Source organism: Camelus ferus, chromosome 12, assembly GCF_009834535.1.
Source record: "Camelus ferus isolate YT-003-E chromosome 12, BCGSAC_Cfer_1.0, whole genome shotgun sequence".
NCBI classification, from domain to species: Eukaryota; Metazoa; Chordata; class Mammalia; order Artiodactyla; family Camelidae; genus Camelus; species Camelus ferus.
In genome coordinates this window covers 13,848,165-13,868,859 of record NC_045707.1, presented here as the reverse complement: position 1 = coordinate 13,868,859, position 20,695 = coordinate 13,848,165, and the positions used below count along the sequence as shown (strand labels likewise).

Sequence of the window (20,695 nt, the reverse complement as noted above, 5' to 3'; positions counted from 1 at the left end):
ACTCCCTTGGCAGCAACATCTATCAGAGGTGGGTGTGATGTGTTTCAAAGGCACACAGGACAAGTGTCAAGAACTGAGTCCATAGGCAGGATTGGAGAAGGAAGTTAGGCTTTGCAGAAGGGGGAATTTGCCCTGGGCCTGGAGGATGAGTAGGGGATGGATAGCTGGCGAGTTGTGGGAGGGCATTTCAGGTAGGGGACCAGCTTGGGGCATGGCCAGCAGAACCAGAAGGACAGCCTGGGATTCTGTGATGAATGGGCTTGGCGGCAGGTCTGACTAATGCACCTAGGGCCGGTGGTGAGTGTGATGATGAATGTCAGGGATGCTCACAAACTCAAAAAAAAGAAAAAAAAGCCTGGAGACCCAGTTGTAGTACACAGTACACGAACTGACATGGGAGAAAACCACACATGAGGCCGTTCTAAGACACATTCAGTAAGAGGTGGTTCACTAGTGATCAGCTGCAGGTGGCCATCCTGGGGTACTCCCTGGCCACAGCGGGTTGCAGTCTGGACACACAGCATCTTCAGGTGCCAGGGTCCTCTGGGTAAGAGACTCCAGGCCTCACCTGTGCTGGGCCAGCTGCAGAGCCCTTCCAGTCTCTGGTCCTGTGCTGAAGTGACCTGGCCTTGGTTTCAGAGAGTTCAAGGGTAGTGGAATAGGCTGGGCGAGGCGTATGTCCCCTTTCGTAGCCCCCTGGATCAGTCTCTCCCATAGCCTATTGGTCGTGACAGCCCTGACCACCTCGGTAGCCCAGAGATGAGTGTGGTCTGCTTCAAGCAGTGACCTAATTTTGGGGCTCCTCTGTCATCCAATGGGTTGGGTTCCAACGGGTTCTAAGAACAGCTTTCTAGCCCAGCCCAAACCCTGCCAGTCCAGTAACAGCACAACACCAGGCATATAATGAGCATCCGTAAATCTTTGCTGCTGGAATCCCTGTTCCTCACACCACTGATGGCTGATGGCCACCCGGATACCAGCCCAGGCAGCTTCATTCTCTTCTCCACCCTCCAAGCCTCCACAGAGGCCACAGCTGCGCCTTCTCCTCACTTCCTGACGTGGGGGAGGCACCTCCGTTGGTGTTCTCATTGCGGGTGTACCATCCACAGGCACCTCTTGCCCTGCTCTCCCCACTCAGTCTCTGGAACCTGGCCTCCTGGGCCTCTCACCTTGCTGGCTGGCCCACACGGTGGCTCCTTGGGAAGAAGAACTTTCAATCAGGAGTTGAAAGCTGAGGTGAGGACCTAACTGGGGGAGAACTTGGCCAGGCCAGCCTGGAAGAGAAAGCTGTCTGAAATACAGTTTAATGTCTGTCTCTGTATACATATATATGTGCATCTAAGTTGATCTATGAGACATCTTTGTATGAATGTACAGCTGTATGTTCATATATTGGTTGAAAGGACTTTTTCCGACCAACCTGTTGACTGTTGTCCATGTCAGCATGCCTTGGGCTGTAGAGTCCTGGGGTTTGGGAATCAGATCTGGGAAGGGGGGGTGATGAGCATCCCCAAGAGGGTGAGATTCCTTGGCACCAGAGGCCTTCCCGGGGAGGCAGGGCGATGATTTAGGGTGGTTTAGGGCATGGCAGCATCATATGAGAACTGGAGCTGGGTGACCATGGAGGTCCCTTTAATTCCGATGAATCTGATTCCAGACCACTTTGCATAGCAACTGAGACATAATTAAGTGGTTGTTGATGCATTTTGAAAGTTGATGTTTTGGGGGTGATGTGGCGTCACTGCTCATTAGTACGGCCTCTGGTCACAGGGATCTGGGTTTGAAGCCCTGCTGCATACCTTGATAAACCTATGCTCCTGGGCACATCTCCTAACCTTTCTGTGCCTCAGTTTCCTCGTCTGTAAAATGAGAGTAACAATAGAGCCTGTTAAAGGTTGTAGTGAGAATGGGGGAGAGAGAGCATAGGAAGCTCTTCGTGGGTGACACACACACAGTAAGTGCTCCGTCCCTTGTTGGCCATTGTTGTTAAGATCGACCTTGTGGCTCTGGTTGGAGGCCCCTGTCTGGAATACTCGGGTCCTCTGATGACCCATCTGGCCCTATAAGGTCAGTTTCAACTGTCTCCCCAGCTCCCAGCCTTGATCCTGACCCATACCTCCCCTACCCGTGAAACTCCATCCCATAGTCAGTCCAGTGGGACATCAGGGCAACCCTGGCCAGAACACCCCCACTCTGATAGCTTTGACCTGGCCCAGAGTCTATCTAGCTGGGCCCCTGGAAGGGATAGAGCATTCAGTTCCAAACTCTGAGGCGCCATTACTTCGTGCTCGGGCCAGGGACACTCATTTATTCCCTAAACGAATCAGAGTCCGAGATCTGTCCACATGCTGCCAATCCAGGGAGGATGAGGATTCTGCCTGGCAGTGGCTCAGCTGCCTGCCTTTGGGTTGTGCAAATGACACTTATGCAAACAAAGCAGTCATTTCGGCTCCTACTCCCTTTAGGGTTCCTTCCTGGAATAAAGGACGAGGCTTACTCTTCAGAGTGCTTCAGGTGTGAGCCCATGGCAAGGTGCCCTGTCTGTCCTCTCCTCCCTGAGGTCCCACGTTTGGTCTCCTGTCCACACAGCAAGCGGCTGGAGGAGTCTCCTTAACCCATCCCAACTGCCTGCCCTGGGGCATGGGTGGGAAGCTTGGAAATTGAAGTCTGAGGACTTAGAAGGCATCATTAGGCCCAACACCACTATTGCAAAGATAACACTGAGGGCCAGAGAGAAGAAGAAAATGCCACTCTTAACGCTGATTGAGGAGGATGCGCTCCCCTGTGATGACTCTACTCCCAGAAAAAAATCACTACAGAGTGGTCTCAATTGTCATCAGTTTTGCCTTTTTTCTATGAGAATTTTCTTTTTTGAGAGGGCTGGAGATCTCCACGCAGGGCTCTTCCTAGAAAGGGTGTTTTACTTAGATTTGACCTTTACTAGGAGGGGACAGCGTGGCAGCCCCATGCTGCGGCACCTCTGCTCTGGGACCTGGGAAGATAGAGCCCTGAGCAGTTTCGCCCCTCTCTGGGGAGGGGTCCACGTGGGAGAGGATGGTAAGTAGGGGATGAAGGGAGGAGGGGGAGGCTGGGCCTTCTGGCTGCCTTTAAGAGGACTCCTGCCCTCCCCGGCCTCATAAATCTGAACCTGTGAGATCCTGAGATGCTAACTCAGTAAGGGTTGGAGGCCCATTTGCATGGTGTTTCTAGGGTGATGTAGCTGCGTGTGGCTTGATGTGGTAAGAAAAGCACTTGTTTCTGAAACATGCTTCCCAGAGCTCTCCTTCCGATGACCCCAGTCCTGGCTTAAGCACGGACTGTCAAACATTTAATAATCCTCTTACTACGTTCCTCACACTGAGCCCCTGGAGCTCAAAGTTGGAGCCCGTTATAGTCCCTTGGAAGACTGGGCCAGCGGCTTCCCAGTAGGTGGATGTTTAGAGGGCGTCACCCAAAGATAAGCCCATGGACGCTCCTAGCCTGGTCAGAGAAGCCCCCAAAGCGACCCAAGGTGCTGTGCCTGCTTGCATGACCTATTTTCTAGCTCCAAACAGCTAGCATTACCTGTTCTGAACATCTGGCATTACCTGCCTGCTTAGTCACCTTGCCTCTGGCTTCCAACAGCTGTAGGGCCCCACCCTCTCCCCGTCTCCTTCCATCTGGGGTCCCTCCCTCTCCTTTTTTTCCCTGTAAGGATCTGGAGGCACCAGATCCACAAGTTCTGATGTCTTTAAAAGCATCAGCCTGGGCAGTAAGGCTCATTTGGGAGCTGTGACAGTCACCTGGAGTCTGGTGAAAGTCCAACAGCCAACCCCTTTCAGCCTCCAACTGGACACCATGAGGGCCTGTGTACCCCTGCTAGTGGCCATGCTCTGTGGCCTGGCCTGGGCTGGTAAGTTGCTACTGGTGGGGATGACAGGGCCCTGCATGAAGAAGCAGAGAGTTGGGGGACTTGGTAGAGGGGGAGGGTATCAAGACAAGGGAAGGCCAGCTCTGTCCAAAAGCCATGGACCCCTTAGACCTGGCCTGGTCTGGGGCAGGAGTTGCCTCTGGAGTGGACTGGGTCGTGTAAAGGGAGCTGCAAGGCTGATGGAATGATGCCCTGCAAGCCCTGTCTTGACACCTTGGAAGGCGAACCCTGAGCATCACTTAGCCGAACCTGACTTTTGATCTCACTGAGGTTTTGCTTTCTGGGGCTGCTGCTGGGCTGTGGGTTTGAACGGCTTGGCTGCCTGGGTCACTCCCTCCATGGTGAGTTGTCAGGGGTGGGACGTTTCTCTGGGTAAAGCCTTAGGAGGTGGGCAGGCTCAGGGGGAAATGGGAAGAGCCCTGACCAGGAGGGAGGCCACGTGCTATCTGGGGCTGTACAAGTAAGTGGTCAGAGGAACTGGTCTTGTCTCACGTTAGAGGAACGAAAGCAGAGAAGGACCCAGGTACTAGAGGTGCAGGGGGTGGGACCTGCGGCTGAGGACAGGAGCACTTTCCTGTTTAACAGCTGGCAAGTGTTCACGCTGATGTGGTAATTGGTAGTTAGTAGGTGAGTGGGAAGTGTACTAAGGGAGGGGGCTGAGCTGAGGGGTGGGGAGAATCCTCCTCTGCCCAGAGGAGAAAGAATCTGAGGTTGAAACCCATCCCAACCCCACCACGTCTTTCCTACATAGGACTGGTGCAAGCATTAAATAAGACAGCGCCTAAGAGGCACCCTACATGGCGTGGGATCTCAATGAATTGGGTCTTTGATTATGATTTTGAATATAAATATAAATAAATATTAAATAATTTATATTTATTTATAAATAAGTTACATAAAGATATTATTTATATAAAATATATTTACATACCAAAATTTATAAATCATATGTATAATTTATATTTATATAATATACAACTATTTTTATATTTATATATAATTAATAGTAAATATTGATTATAATATATGATTAATACTTATTTATATAAAATAACTTATATAAATACAAAGTTTACTCTCAGAATCATTTCCAGTCAGGTTGTGGATAAGGAGACCCTAACGGGATTCCTGAATGGAGACCCTCTAGAGGGGAAAGCTGTTCCCAGGTCTCCCATGCTGGGATCCCCTGCTCTGACACCCACGGCAGAGCAGCCGGGAATCAGCTGTCTGAGCTCTGGGTGGTGGATGGTGAGGAAGGGTGCGAGAGCATCTAGCTCAGTGAGGAGTGTCTGTGGGGTGGGGGTGCCCCAGTCTCTGGAGAGGAGATCTACTGGAGACATTGGTCCCTGGGAGACATTCCTGAGGGCTGAGGCAACAGCGGCTTCAGAAGTACAGGTGGAGCCCTTGCCCCTGCGGTGGTGGGTCCTGCTGTGGGACTGACGGGGAGGTGAGGGTCTCCTGGGTGGTGGAAGGGTAGAGGCTTTGCTCTTGTCTCTGTTATTCCAGCATCTCTGTGCTTAGATGCAAAAATATGAAATGTACTGGAGAATCATTGCCAGCCTTGGGTCCTTTGTTGTTTCAAGTGAACTGAGGCAGGAATCTGCTCCTGGAAGTAAATCTTGGTTGACCAGATCTCCAAGGAAACAGTATCCGGGGAACCCAGAGAAGCACAGATGTAGGATCCTCCAACCACCTGAGGGGCTGAGTGCCGGTATATAGGGACACCCAGGCTTGGAACCGGGCCTTCTTGGTGGGCAATGCATACAGGGTGTGGTGCTCTGGCATATTGAAGTCTTAGAATGTGCAGAGGAATTTAGCATTTTGTGAGGGAGTGGGAGGCTGCAGAGGGTGATAAGCTCTTTACCAGGGATGAATCTGTGTCTTGGAGAAGAAAGGCCAAAATGACTAAAGGCAGAAAGAGAGAGTCAGAGAGATGGGGCAGAGGGACAAAAGGTGGAGGGTTCCTGGAGCAGTGATTCAGATGCCTGGCTGTTGCTCCAGTGTTTGTGTGAATGGGAGGTGATGCGTGGGAGCGCTGGAGTGAGTAGTCAGGGCGACTAGGCAGCTGAGTGTCCCCAGAACAGCACGGGGAAGTGCCTGCAAGGAAAAGTCCCTCTCGCTCCTCCCCTTCCCCTTCAAATCCCAAAGTCCTCTTGAGGCTGATCAGATTTACAGAGGTGTGAAGCATCCCGGCTTCGGGGTTCTTACTGAGGACAGAGTTCTTGAACAGAGATGAAAAAGTCCACTCAGGCAGGGCCAGTGGGGGTGTCCTCCTGACGCTACAGAGCTCACTATTCACTTGCAGCCTTTCTCAAGCAATGCCAGCTGCTGGAATGGAGTGAATTCCTTCCTTGGACTCTGCTGATCCATTACCAACGTTGCCCTGATTTCTCTCAATTCTCTCCCTTTGGATTCTGGGTGTACTGCCAGGCTGACTGAGCAGGCAGCTCACAGAGCCTTCCTTCTGGGCTGAAAACTTCTTAAGATCTTTGCCTTGGGGTTCCAAGGGAGCATCATTTAAGATGCAGGAGGAGTTCCTCTGGGCTGGAAGGGACAAGTGGCCTTGGGTCTGGTCTTTTTTAGGGACAGCCCATTGGATCTGCCTTCCTGGCCACACTGGAGGCATTTTACACAACGCGAAGTTGCCCCAGAACCTGGATTAATCCTGACTTGACACTTCTCTGATGTAAAGAACACAGACCCATAGAGATGGTGTCAGCCAGGAAGCTGTCAGCAACATAAATGTGCTGACACTCCAGCCCAAGGGATGGTTCAGATGAAACCAGGGAAGGAGTCAGCTAGATTAAGTATGTTGGCAGGAAAAGACTGCTCCAGCCAGTCTGGACACTTGCCACCTTGAAGATGGGCAGGAATATTGCCACCATTTATTTCTCCAACACTTACATGGTGCTACTATGTATCATGCACTCTACTAAGTGCTTTATAAACATTAATTCATTTAATTCTTATGACTAGGCCATGAGATGGGTTCCATCATTATCCCACTTTTACAGATAAGGAAACTGAGGCACAAAAGGTCAAATAACTTGCTCAAGATCACATGGCCAGGAAGCAGCAGAACCAGATTTCCAGCCTCAAGCATTTTGGTGCCAGAGTTCGAGCCCTTGACCTCTCTGCTGTGCCTCCTTCTGCACAGTATAAACCCTAATCCCAGAATCCAAACTCGTAACTAAACCCACATCCCTAACATCCACTTCCACCCCAGTCCAGGCTAAATCATAATGCTATTACCTCTGTGGAATCACAACCAGAACCAAACCCTAAATCTAATCAAAGGCAAAATTGTGATTTTTTTTTTCTCCTTTCCTTGTCCTGACATGTTTCTCAACCCTGAATGTCATTTTAAATCTATTCCCCATTCCTCGCCCAAACAGCAACACAAAATTGTTACTTTCTCAGTAATTAATTCAAGCCCAAATCCTAACTGGAGCTCTTAATCTAAACCTAACTAACCCCAACTCTGGCCAAAATTAGGTTTCAGATTCTTCATTCACACAAATGCCAGTGTTAACTGTAAGTCTGACTCTGATCTTGACATTCTCCGTAACCCACGGCCTGACCCAGTACCCACTATTTCCAAACCCCAGGAACCTCAAATACAAACAAAGAGTCTGTTATCACCCTTTCAGCCCAGAGTGGAAGGAAAGGGCACCCAGCCAGCTGTTGCCCTGGCTTGCCTTCTCCACTGTCTTTGCTGTGGTGGGCCTGTTTTTTTTAGGAGTGATGGTGGGTTTGTACCATTTCTTTCAAAATTTGTTGTTATATGCCCCTTGCGCCAAAAGCTTGTTTCTGCAAGCCATTTGGCTGGAGTAAGGGATGTGGTCTGTGGTTGCATAACAGATCCTATTCCAAAGCCCAGTTCTCACTCACACCCACCTCATTCCCCATCCTGAGCTAAACTCATCCAAATGCATGCCCAGGACTAGAAGAAACAGAAAGATGGGACACAGCGGGAAAGGGGGTGCAGAGGAGAGCAAACGAAGGGGAGGGAAGAACAAAGAAGCAGAAGACGTAAAAGGGACAGGATGAGAGGCAGGGGATGGGACAGAGGAAGAGGGCAGGTGGGATCACTAGAGTGACAGTGATTCACCATCCTCTACAGGACAGGTGAATAGTGGCCTCTGGACCACACCTGGCCCACAGACCCCTCTCTTTGTTCTGTCCAAATATTTAAAAATTTGAAAAGTTTCACATAAAAATTAAGGCTTCTCTTGAAAAACTGGAGGCTCTGGCCACACAGCCTGCATCCCAATGTGGTAACAATTGACTGGAGCTGACAGCAGCTGCCAATTTCAGGCAGGGCATGGTTGTCAAGTTAGTCCCAGTTCCCACCTCTTTCTACTGCCTCCCTGCTTCTTGACTCATGTGTGTTACAAGTCTAGCCCCAGTAGCTTGTGACCCTGGTCTATATCATGAGCCTTGCAATAGTCAGTGGGTGGGGATGGTGGGCAGTGGGGGTGAGGCTCATGTTGTGCATGGGAGGCTGTGCACGTACAGCTCCCTGGCAGCTGGCAATGACCTTCCCTGCCAGATGGGGCCCCTGCTGGGAACCCTCCCGCAGAGGGTACTGTGATGAGAGGAGGATCTGCACAGAGCTGAATCTGTGACCTTTACTGCCCACAGACAGAACGGAGTCATGCGCATCTCGCTGTTATGAGAAATTTGATCGGGACGCTGCCTGCCAGTGTGACCGCCGGTGTCCCCAGCACGGGGACTGCTGTGAAGACTATGAGTACCTGTGTATTGGTGAGGCTCCTTTTGGGTGAACGGTGTGGGAGGCATGGCAGGTAGGTCATGATCACAGCCAGCCTGCCTGAGGGGCTGCTGGCCAGGGTGTCCAGCTGTCCAGAGCAGGGTCCCAGACTGATGGCAGGGCTCCAAGGGCCTGAACGAGGACGCTGACGGGCAGAGCCACTTTGGTCGCCACTTGTCCCAGGTATTCTCTGATGCCTCCAATGTAAAACCTCAACTTAAAATAGATGTCATTTCCCTGGAATGTCTGTCTAGGAACTATCAGGATGAGTAATATCTTGAAAGTTTAAGTCATCCCCAAAAAAGCGAAAAAGAAGAAAATATTATTTGAGCATATATTACATTACCAATTATTATTTGCCGAAGTATAAAAATGGCAGTGAACTTTGCCCAACTTGAGTGCCACCAGGGAGCCTGCAAAGGGTCACAGTGACCATCACAATTCGCACCGCACTTCCTGGGGCGTGTGGACCAACCTGCCATCCTAAGGCCAGCGATCAAATGGGACATGCACCACCCTGGAAAGTCAGTTGTCCCTCTGTTACTCCAACCACACAGTTTTAAATGAATCATTTGAAAAACTCGTTTGGAATAATTTCCTTGTTTAAAGGCTTCCAAAGTTTTAGACTCCCAGATAGATGGTCTTCTGCTTTGTGACACAAAGCCTTGCCAAGTTCCCTGTCAAACTGTGTGCCTTGATTCCCAGTTTGGAAAACATAGTCACTGAAGCCATGGTGGACGATGGCCAGCAAGACCACTACACAAAGTTGTACAGGCTGTGCACTGCACAAAAGCCCCAGACTGAGAAGGCGAGTTAGACCAAAGTTGAATCTGTACCCTTCTCACTAAGCCATGTGTCTTGGTGAAGAGAAAGGAGTACCTTTTCCTAATTTGCCCAAGTGGTCCCTGCTGACCCAGTCACATGCCCTCAGAAGAAACGCTGATTCAATTTACACAAAACCATTCATACTAGCAGAAGTTCTGCTGATCAGGTCAGGGCAGGGAAACTCAGGCCCAGAACTCAGTGCCAGAATCAGAGCCCACCGCTCTTCTGCTACCCTCTGCCCCATTCAGCAGACATAGGAAGGCCTGTTCACCTGGGCTCATCAGGCTGGCATTTCAGGATAGAGCTGATATTCAGTCTAGGAACCATTTCATCACTAATCTCTGATTTGCAACTCAGCATTCTTTTCCTATAGGAAAAATATTGTAAATGATGGTTGAGATTCTAGATCAGTTCACAAAAGTCTATGTAGTGTCAAATGCAGCTGAGTTAAGAACCTGTGGATTGTTAGCAGTTAGAACACAGGCTGGCAGAAAGCAAGTGACCAGAGGATGTTTGTTGACTGAATAAATAACCTGCCCCATGGTACCAATGGTGATAACATGATGCTATCCAGTGAACCCACTAACAGATGGTGACGCACTTTCTAATGGTGTTGTTTCTTTGCGAGAATTCGTTCTGCTCTGTGATGAGGAAGGAGCTGAGAGTCCCCAGGAGCGTTTCTTCCTCTCGCTCCCCACCCTCACTGCGCCCTTCTCCCCCCGTCCCCTCCCGAGATGAGGCTGCAGTCACTCAGCACGCAGGAAAGGGAACAGGGCAGCAACAGGAATGTGCTTTTCTGAACACGCCTTCCACCCAAACACAGCCTTTGTGGCCACGGCCAAGTATAATTGTGAAGAAAGTAGGGCAGTTGGTATCTCAGGAAACAGTTCTATTCCACAAGGCCTGGGAGGAATTCACCCTTGACTCTGGGAGTCACTGTAGGTGAGGGACGTTCCTAAGAGAGGGCCTTGTCGTTTGGAGCCAGTCACATCTACCCATCTATAGGTTTACATTCAAGAAAAGTCATGCCAACCTCAGAGGGCCCACCTCCTGCCCCTTCCCTTTTTATGGGTGAGCACGCCGAGTATCAGAAGGGTAAACGGCGAGGAAGCTCATCCCCAGGGATGTGCTTTCACTTTTTAGAACAGTTTTCAATCTCCCTCTGCCTCACATTTTCAGATTTTCCTCCTCCTTCACCTAGTTCACGGTACCCTCACACTGTTCCCACTGCACATGCTTGTCCCTGAGGCTTGGAGAGCTGACAACCAGAGACAAAGAGGAGGGACCCCTCGGGGATGTTTGGTGACTTGACTTCTCTGATCTGCAGCTGAAGAGGACTCCGAAGAGCCAGAGCGATTCTTGGAGCTGGAGGAAGAGACGGAGGGGGCCCCCGTGGGCAGTGAGTTGGCCTCCCCAAAGGGGAACCATCCGGCTAAGGGACTTGAGAGGGTGACAAGGAGGGGGCAGCCATGCTAGTGGCCACAGGCCCAGGCCTAGGCCAGATGAGCCCCAAATCCAGCACCTGGAGGTGGTCAAGAGGGGCTCGCTGGACTCTTAAGGCCTGGGTGGGAGGCAGCCCAAAGGCCTCTGCAGCCTGGGGAACAGGCAGGAAAGAGAGGCGAGAGGCAGAGGGAAGTGGAAGAGATTTTATTTTTAGAGTAAGGAGATTATAAAAACAACAGGCCAGAAAGTAGAGTTCAGCACCAGAAAGGACTTCCTGACCATGAAGGGTGTGCACCGATTAAGCTTGTTTGTTTTCCTTCCCTGGAGTTCTTTAATAGGAAGAGTCAGGAGAGCAAGGCTGATGGGGGGAGGTGGGGGGAACTCACCCCGACAGAGCAACCCCTAGCAGTCTGCCCAGGACACACCTCCTCCGTGTCCCCGCAGGCTTGTACTCGGCACCCAACTCCTGCCAGGGCCGCTGCCAGGAGGCCTTCCACAAGCACCACCCGTGCCACTGCAATGCCCGCTGCCAAGAGTTTGGGAACTGCTGTGAGGACTTCGAGAGCCTATGTGGCCACGGTCAGTCTCCTGCTCTTGTCGCTCCAGAGGCTGGGGAACTCTCTAGAGCAATAATTTCCTAAGTGTGGTCCCTGGACCAGCCACATCAGCATCATCTTGGAATTTATTAGACTTAGGAACTCTAGGGCTCACCCCAGACCCAATGACTCAGAAATCATGTGGGTGGGGACCCCTAGTCTGCTTTAACAACCCCTCCAGGCGATGGGAGAACTTCCCTAGGGGCAGAGGGCCGTGTGGATATTTTGTGGACATTCTGTGGGCAAGGCCATTGCTGATTTTTAAGGATCATTTAGGCCAGGCCCCTGCCATGCAATCACTAGGGTGCCTGATTGTAGCCTCTCTCCCCCGCTGCCAGATCCTGGAAGGTGCCCAGGAGGGGGTGCACACAGACAGCTGCCTGTCTCCTGGCCTCCTTCGGGCTCTGAGATACACCCCCCCCCCAATTCCTCCCAGAGGGCTTCTCCCGCAGCAGTGATGCCATAACCAAGGAGGAGCTGCAGGGCATCTCTGAGAAGATCTACAGGGCAGATACCAACAAAGCCCAGAAGGAAGACATCGTTCTCAACAGCCAGAAATGTATCTCGCCCTCAGAGACCAGAGACCAAGTGGACTGCTCCCCAGAGCCGTGAGTTCCCTTCCCTCCTCTTCCTGCAAAGTCTCTCCCCAAGCTTTGCTTCTTTTGGGGTCCTCAATTCTTTTCTCCTCCAGGCAGGCAGGATCAAAAGGAGAGGGGAAAAATAGGTCTCCAGAGATAGATAAAGCCATCTTGAGGGACTGTGGGATCCTTTTGGGAGGGTTTCTGGGAGTGGCTGGACTGAGACTAGAACATACTTCCAAGAGATGACATGGCAGAAAAGAGTGACCTCATGCATTGTCCCCAAAAGTCTCTGAAGTCCCCACGCTTCCTCTGAACCCAACCCTCGCAGTGCCAGCCCCTGCGTCTGGAAGTTCCTGGAGGGGTTTCTGCCGCACGTTCAGGCCCTTCACCGGCCTCCCTCCGCCTCCCCCAGGCTCTTCACATACGTCAATGAGAAGCTCTTCTCCAAGCCAACCTATGCAGCCTTCATCAACCTCCTCAACAACTACCAGCGGGACACGGGCCGCGGGGAGCACTTCACAGCCCAGCAGCTGGCCGAGCAGGACACCTTCCTCAGAGAGGTCATGAAGACGGCTGTCATGAAGGAGCTGTATGGCTTTCTCCATCAGCAGAGTGAGTGAGGCAGTGAGGCCTCCTCCCCCAGGCCCCGTGAGGAGGCAGTGCTGACTCGGACTCGGGTCTGCCTGCAGGGGGCCTGGAACCTCTGGAGGCTCCATGGTGGGCAGGTTAAGACAGCAGGTGGGGACCACGTGGAGGCCAGTGTACCTCTGGGAGGGAGCGGGAGGGGGCCAGAGAGGAGCCCAGAAGAGACCATGGGCCCAAGCAGGAGCTGAACAGCTTCCAAACCTCTGTCTGGTTTAGAAGTCACCCCATCTCTTTGACCTAATCTTAGCTGCCTCTTTTACTCCCCAACTCAGCTGCTTCGGTCTCAGGGTTCTCTGCAGGCCATGAGTCACCCCACTGCCCCCCAGAACACTTCTCCGCCACCTCAGGTGATCTCAGAGTCAGCACCACTTTCCAGGGCACGCAGAGTCCCTGATTCTGCCCCTTCCTCGGGCTACTAAGTCCAGAAAGGAGGCGGGGCACACTCCACATTTTGGCTGGGGAAACAGCAACAGAAAATCAACAGAGGTTCATTGGGGGAAGTTCTACCGGGAAGGGTTCTGCTTGGAGTTGACTCCAGATAGAGATCATTTGAATCCGACCAAAAAAGGTTGGGGCCGCAGGACTTCTTGGCATGGGGTGTGTTTGTTAGTGTCCTCCAGATTCCTTTCCTGAACTCCAGGCAGCTGGGCCTTGGCTCGGGAGTGGCTCCAGCCAGGTCTTTCCTTGCTGGCCGTGGGATGGCGGCATTCCATCCTTGGGCGGCCCCGGTAAGAGTTTGTAGCATTGTTTTTAGGTAAAGCCAGGGACACACAAGCAATCCCTACAAAGAGGATGCGATCCTGTACTGCCCCCTGGTGTTCTTTTCGTAGTAAGCACACGAGAGGACCTTGGAGGCGGAGACTGAGCCCCAGTCCAGGCTGTCCGCTACCCACCCAGCCTACACCACTCTCCCTGTCCACATCCCCCTTATTCTTAAAGTTTGAGCTCACATCCCACCGCATTTATGAAACAGCCGCAGCTCACGGCTGGCTTTCAGCGCCTCTTCAGAGGTCAAGCGTTTGGGGTCTGGCCCCAAATAGCCTTGGGCCAGAGAGACTTCCTTTCACTTGTTAATGGTGCACGTGACTCTGGGCCACTAGACCCTCAGACCCTGTCAGAGCCTTATCTTTGAAATGGCATCTTGGGGGAATCAATGCATGCAAAACATTCAGTGGAAAGTCAGCACCGGGTAAGCGGGAGCCATTCAGACTGTGAAACTGCTGTTATTTCATGTATTTTCAGTCTTGTTTTCCAGTTGTGTTGTTATTTTTTTAATTTGCATTCTTTTTTATTGACGTATAGTCAGTTTACAGTGTTGTGTCTGTTTCTGGTGTGCAGCATAATGTTTCAGTCATACACTACAGATACGTATATCTAGTGTTTTAAATCCTTGAAAGAAGGAAAAAGGTCCAGTATCTTTTTTGTTCTGGGCAGTAAACCGTTGATATTTGATGGCTCCCTAATTCAGATCCCCAGCCCCGACCTTTCCCTTGGGTCCCAACAGCCTCTCCGACATCTCTCCCTGGCTATCCATCTGGTCTCTACTCAGAACTTAGTGTAAAGAGAACTCACGGTTCCCGCCTTTTCCTCCAGACCTGTTCCTTCTTTGGTCTTCCTCATCTCATAAATGACCCCATCATTCACCCAGTTGCTCAGGCCAAAAGCCCAGGAGTCATACTAGATTCTTTATCTCGCTGCTCCCCACCCACTTTTCCTCTACCAGGACCGTCCATCACTTCCATCTTCAAAATCTATCTGCGATCTGCCCACGTGTCCCCCTCCTCTGCAGCCGCCCCTGCAGTCCAGGCCACCACTGCCGACGTGGACAGAGCGTTAGCCTCAAAACTGGTCTCTCTGCTTCTGTTCATACACCTCACTGACCTCTTTATGTACACAACCAGGATGATTCCTTAAAAACAAAGCTCCTGTCACATAATTCCCCTGCTTAAAACCCTTCAGTGGCTCTCCCACCACCAAGAAGCTGTAGTTAAGAGATCAGTCTCCGGAGCCAGATTGTACGGGCTCGAGTGCTGTGTCTACCTCTTATGAAGTGTGTAATTACGCGTGAGTTCTAGAACCTTTGTCTGCCTCAGTTTCCTCATCTCTAAAACTGTGGGTAGTTAGTACCAACCTGCTGTGAAAACTCAGTGTGAGGATTGGAAGCACTTAAAATGGCGCTGGGCACATAAAATGTACTCATATATTTTTGTTATTATCACTGTTTGGCTGGGGTGGGTGGCTCACGTGACCCGGCCGCTGCCTGCTTCTTGGTCCTCCTCTCCTACTGCTGTCCCCTCCTGCTCACTGTGCTCCAGTCCCATGGGCTGTCAGCTCTTTGAACACCAAGCCGAAGGTGTCCTGGAGCCTCTGCACTTGCTGTTCCTTCTACGTGTTAGAATCTTTCCCCCTTGATCTTTGCATGGACGACTCCTTATCCTCCGGGTCCCTGATTAGTGCTACGTTCTCAGAGGGGCCTTTCTCATCTGCCTTTCTAGAAGAGCCCCCACCCTGTCCCCACCCCCAGCCATCATGGGACAATCTGCTTTATTTTCTTCATAGCACTTGTCTGAAATCATACTGTTTATTATTTGTCTCCTTCACTGGAATATAAACTGTAAAGACAAGGATCTTGTCCTTGGGATTCCCTGAACTCTCAGCCTTTAGATCTGGGCCTGGCCCAAAACAGGTGCCCCGTAGATAACTGTTGAACGAACAATTGAATACATTTGTTGGTTGAACCCACATGTCTCTTGTGCTGGAGCAGGTGGCCCTTCCTTGCTTCCCAGGGTCTGGCCCCGCCTTCTCCTCTCCTGAGTCCTCTGTGTGCCTCTCCCCAGACCGCTACAGCTCGGAACGAGAGTTTGTCAGCGACTTGAAGAACATGTGGTTTGGGCTGTATTCAAGAGGCAGTGAAGAGGGGGACTCAAGTGGCTTTGAACACGTCTTCTCAGGTGGGATTACTCTGCTTGGAAAGAAAGAGTTGCAGGGATGAAGAGGCACTGAAGAATCAGCAGCCAGGCCAGCTTGCGGTGGGAGGTGGGAGGTGGGGGGCACGTGTACCTTGGGGCCAAGAGGGAGGGGTCTGAGAGAGCCATTTTTGAGGAAGTTTCTTCTGGAGTATCTAAGGTAGAAAGATCACCAGATACTGGGGCTCCCAAGGGGCACATGTAGGAAGGGAGACGTGTTTGAGGCCATGGTTGCGTATCTCAGTGGTCCTCTGCTTCTGGGCTTGACCCGCCGCTTCCCAAGAAGGCCACGCTCTTTCTCTGCACTGCTCCACTCCATAAAGCTCCCACCAAGGCTGGCTTGCTCCTAGGGAAATGGCTAGAGGAGCATCTCAGATTGGCCCAGCATCAGCTGGGAGAAGGAACTCTCCCAGGGCTGAAGCTGAAATGGGGTGGAGGCTTCTGAGGTGAGAGTTAGGGATGCGAGGGACTCTGGGAAATTGGGGCAAGGGGCTGAGCAGGTGAATATTCTCGGAGTCAGAGACTGGGCAGCCTTGGCATGGGAGCGGGGAAAGAGGTTGGAGGGGACGCCCAGATCACCTAAGCTGATCTCTTTATTACAGGAGAAGTCAAAAAAGGCAAGGTCACTGGCTTCCATAATTGGATCCGCTTTTACACACAGGAGAAGGCAGGCCTGGTTGACTATTACAGCCACATCTATGACGGGCCTGTGAGTACTGAGTGTCCCCACGGGCTGGAAAAGGCTTGTTAGGACCCAGACTTCCTCTCCTCATTCTGCATTCCAAACAGTCAGACTCGTCTCTCACTTTGACCCTCTTGGCAGCCTAATGGGGACTATAAATATGACGTTCCTGTCTGCTGGAGAGCGGGTTTAGCTGGCCAGGATGCTTCCAGTGAAGGTTCCAAACTGTAGGGGGCCAGAGGCAGAAGGCACTCTCTCTCAGTGGGAGAGTTGGGACAGGAGAGGATTCTCCAAGGGGAAAACAAAAGACGTGCAATTACCCATTGCCTGAGTTTCCTTAGAAGTTTCAGTCTGGCTAGTCTGAGTTAAACTTCTTACATTTTTATTAAAAAAGAAACCTTCACTGCCCTGGGCCTAGAAATAATTTGGGGGCAATACACTGTCCCTCTCTTCTACATGTGAGGGCCACGGGGAATAGTTATGTCCCCGCTCTCCGGCATCTGCCATCTGGATGCGGACTCTGGCCTCCTTGGGAGACACTTGCTGGTGGCTCCAGATGGAGGGTCTCAGCGGGAATCAGACACCTCAGCGGGGCAGACTGCTTCCTCTGTTGATTTAAAGAATCCAGCCTCCCCAGAAAGCTCACACAGGCCCCACGGGCCCTCGACAAATCCTGGCCACCCCTCTGCCTGCCCTGTGGCACCCACCAGACCTCCCTCTGCTGCCCTCTCTCCGCAGTGGGATTCTTACCCCGACGTGCTGGCCATGCAGTTCAGCTGGGACGGCTACTACAAGCAAGTGGGCTCAGCTTTCATCGGCAGCAGCCCTGAGTTTGAGTTTGCGCTCTACTCCCTGTGCTTCATCGCCAGGCCAGGCAAAGTGTAAGTCCTGGTGGCTCAGAGGGCTTGGACAAATCACCGTTCTGGGCCTTGGTTTTCTCGCTTGGGACACGAGGCTGTTTGATTTGACGGTGGCCGCCAACCTTCATCTTAGCAGCAGAACCATCTCCTCCTCTTTCCCCTAAGGGCAATCTTCCACCGGACCTCAATACACAAATAGTTAGAGATGAGTTGCCCTGGGGCTCCAAGCCTCTCTCTTTGGCCCCGAGGCTGTTTGGGGGAACCTTGGAGCCCCAGAGGGTGCAGTCTGAAACCACTAGGCTTCATCTTCTCTACCATTTGAGGACTCTGGGTCCAAACACTTCTGATACCCTAAGAAGACATTTCATTTCTGGGGGCTTCAGCTCTAGGATTGGATTTTAGAGTTTTACTTTGGGAAAGATGAGGACCAGTGTTCTTTAAGAAGACAGAAAATAAGACGATTTTGAAAGAGCCCCCTTAGAGGCCATTTAAGATGAGGTGCAGCCCTTCTGCATCAGTTGGACTTGATCCTTCCAGCCTGGGGACAGAGGTGGAGTGAAGCAGGTCCCTGTGATTTGGTGATCTTTCCCCACAGGTGCCAATTAAGCCTGGGCGGACATCCCTTGGCCATCCAGACCTACACCTGGGAGAAGTCAACCTACGGGAACGGCAAGAAGTACATCGCCACAGCCTACGTGGTGTCCTCCACCCAGTAGAGCTTTGAGCCAGGAAGGGGCATGAGGGCAGTGAAGGCTCTTGTAGGACTGACGTGCTATCTGCTCTGGGCTGGAGGGCGAGGGAATGGAAGAGACCGGGAGGGATTCCCAAATCCAGAAATGCCCATATGGGAGAGAGAGAAAAGATACAAACTGGAGAAACAGTCAAATCTTCGGCCTCCAGCATTCTGGAAACAAGAGCCCAGACAGAAGCTGGGGACCCTTGATAGCTCTTTGCCCTGATGGGAGGTGGAACTGTGAATAAGCCTTTGACCTCTCCAGGCCTCGTGTTTCCTTTTAATGTAAACCGGTTTGTCCCATTTCCTCTTTTGGGGGTTGGTGAAGGGGCAAACCTGATGGTATTCTTACTGTGAAGGTGTTTTCAATTGTTCTTAGGAAGAACGGCTGACAGAAATTCCAGATGACTATAATGGCTGTTATTGTACACAGCTCTGCAAACTGCAATGCAGCCCTATGCTAGGGCCTCAAAGAAACCAGGCCATGGAGATCGAGGATGGGTATTTGGTCTTTTCTAGTGTCAGGTCCTCTCAGAACAGGGTCCGGGAGAACTCCAGCGCTGGGTGGAGAGGTTAATGGGTGGTGCAGTGAGTAGGCTGGAGAGGGAGTGGACTTCTCCAGGCCTGGGGTTTTCACAGTCAGCTCAGTAACTGCATCAAGAAGCCTTTAGATATTTAGTGCAGCTACAGAGCTGTGTTTTGATCCCAAATAGTTCGTGAAGGAGGTCTCCTCAGAGGAAGAAGATTCTGCATCAGAAGAAGAAAGGAACCTATAGCTGGGTGTCACTAATGTAATTATTTTAAGTCTTACTCAGCAGCCACAATTTGCATAAACTCTACAGCAGAAGACCAGGGAGACTGGGGCTCCCTATTCCAACCTCGATTATGCATTTCTTCCCTAACCCCATTGGGAATCAGATACTGTCCCACAGAGCAAGGCTTGAACTACGGTTTAGAGGATTTGAGTCTCCAATTAAAGTCATTTAAGAAAATAGGAAATGGGTCTCTTCTTTGTGTATGGCCCCCCTCGACTGTCTGTCTCCCTGCCCTTTCTGAGGAGCAGGGCTACGAGTGATGCTTCTGGCTTTCGTGGCTCTTCAGGATGACCTGGAGGACATGGTATCTCGGTAAAGTCCCCGAGGACTCCCCAGGTCTCTCTCGCTAAGATGGGGAGAAAATTTGTCCTGGTGGACTTGTAATGTGAAGAGTAGAAGGAGGGCCCTTGCAGCTTCTGGTTCCACACAGAGGGAGCTTGGAAGTCACTACTGCATCCTAAGAACAAGTAAAAACAGCAGATGGGAAAACCAACACTTCTTCTTGGATCTGTACGAGAGGAGGACACAGGCAAACTGCTGCCTGCAAGATTGGAAAGACGGGTGAATATAGGAAAACACAGCTTACTGCAACAGAGACACTCGAGCAGAAACCAGTGCTGGAGTAGGCAAACCTGAGCTGTAACTGATGTCTTGCTGGAGGCTCAGTGCAGTGCCTTTGAGAGTTAAAAACTCCACGGGGGTGAGGGGGAGGCTACAGCACAGTGGTAGATTGCATGCTTAGCATGCAAGAGGTCCTGGGTTCAATCCCCAGTACCTCCATTTAAATAAACAAACAAACAAACCTAATTACCTGCCCCCAACAACAAAAAAATAAATTAAAAAAAGATTAAAACAAAACAAAACAACTCAGGGGACCCAGTTATAGGGCACCTGCACAATATTGTGAGATTTACCTCCAGGAGCTCCACCAGGCTCCCACAGTAAATAAATGAGAGAAATTCCTTCAGCCTTCCAGCTCAGGTGTGAGAAAAAAAACCACTTTGAAATACTGCAGAGTATTCTGTCCTTCTTAACAATTCTTCTTAACAAAGTCTGCCCTCAAGGAAACTGGTTACCCAGAGCCTAACCGGCTAGGGTATTATCAGAGCCTAACTCTGACTGGGGGAGGGAAAGACTAACTCCAGCCAACCCCAACGCATCCTTTCCCCACAAAGGCGGAGAAAAGACCTGAGAAACACTTGTGCAGTTTACAGTACAGAGGCACAGGCCGACTAAAAGACAGACCTACAAAGGACTGTGGAGTGCTTTCCCACCCCTCACATCTCAGCACCCTATTACTAAAGGCCTATTTATAGCACTTCCTTTTACTGGTACATCATGTCTGGCTATCAAGAAAAAACTGTCATGTGAAAACTGGGTTTGCCTCTTGGTGGTTGTTGAGCCAAAAGACACAATGAAGCCAAAGATCGGGAGAAGGGAGGATTCATCACTAGAAGCAAGAAAGAACACCGGGATCTTTACCAAAGCAGTGTCTCCCCAAACAGCAAAACCGGGGATGCTTTAAGCTAAGGGCACATAAATATTCATGAAGGGGCTTGGGCGGTCGGCATAGCCCAGGCTTTAGTTGAGTGAAGTGAGAAAAGGGTTAGAAAAGGTTTACATCGTCATCCCTTAGGTTCCAGCTGATGTGGTGGTTGAGCGATTCAGGCCAGTCTTTACCATTGAAACGGAACAACCGATTTATTATCTTTGCTATTCTTACTTTTCTCACCTGGTAACAGTCTTGTTTCTACATTCTTTTGTTCCCTAAGATCATTAATTACTGAGACCTGTCCTGAGCATTGTGGCCAGGCTTAGACTAACAAAATGGCTCAGGCCCCAAATGGCTTCTCTTCTGTCAAGAA

The 20,695-nt window shown here is 51.0% G+C and overlaps 1 protein-coding gene across 3 annotated transcripts; it reads left to right on the top strand.

Annotated features, from left to right (window-relative positions):
- Positions 1 to 1,377: 1,377 nt before the first annotated feature.
- Positions 1,378 to 19,014, top strand: ENDOU (endonuclease, poly(U) specific). 3 transcript variants are annotated; one of them, XM_032492696.1, is made up of 10 exons: positions 1,378 to 3,057; positions 8,555 to 8,677; positions 10,837 to 10,908; positions 11,397 to 11,531; positions 11,985 to 12,156; positions 12,542 to 12,741; positions 15,612 to 15,725; positions 16,343 to 16,449; positions 17,161 to 17,303; positions 17,878 to 19,014. In XM_032492696.1, exons 1-10 carry the CDS (start codon positions 2,745 to 2,747, stop codon positions 17,996 to 17,998), a joined length of 1,500 nt encoding a protein of 499 aa, XP_032348587.1. In that variant the 5' UTR covers positions 1,378 to 2,744; the 3' UTR covers positions 17,999 to 19,014. The 3 variants fall into 3 exon arrangements, with proteins under 3 accessions (XP_032348587.1, XP_014419496.1, XP_032348588.1); XM_014564010.2 differs by lacking the exon at positions 1,378 to 3,057 and adding an exon at positions 3,156 to 3,892; XM_032492697.1 differs by lacking the exon at positions 1,378 to 3,057 and adding an exon at positions 5,066 to 5,621.
- Positions 19,015 to 20,695: the final 1,681 nt, after the last annotated feature.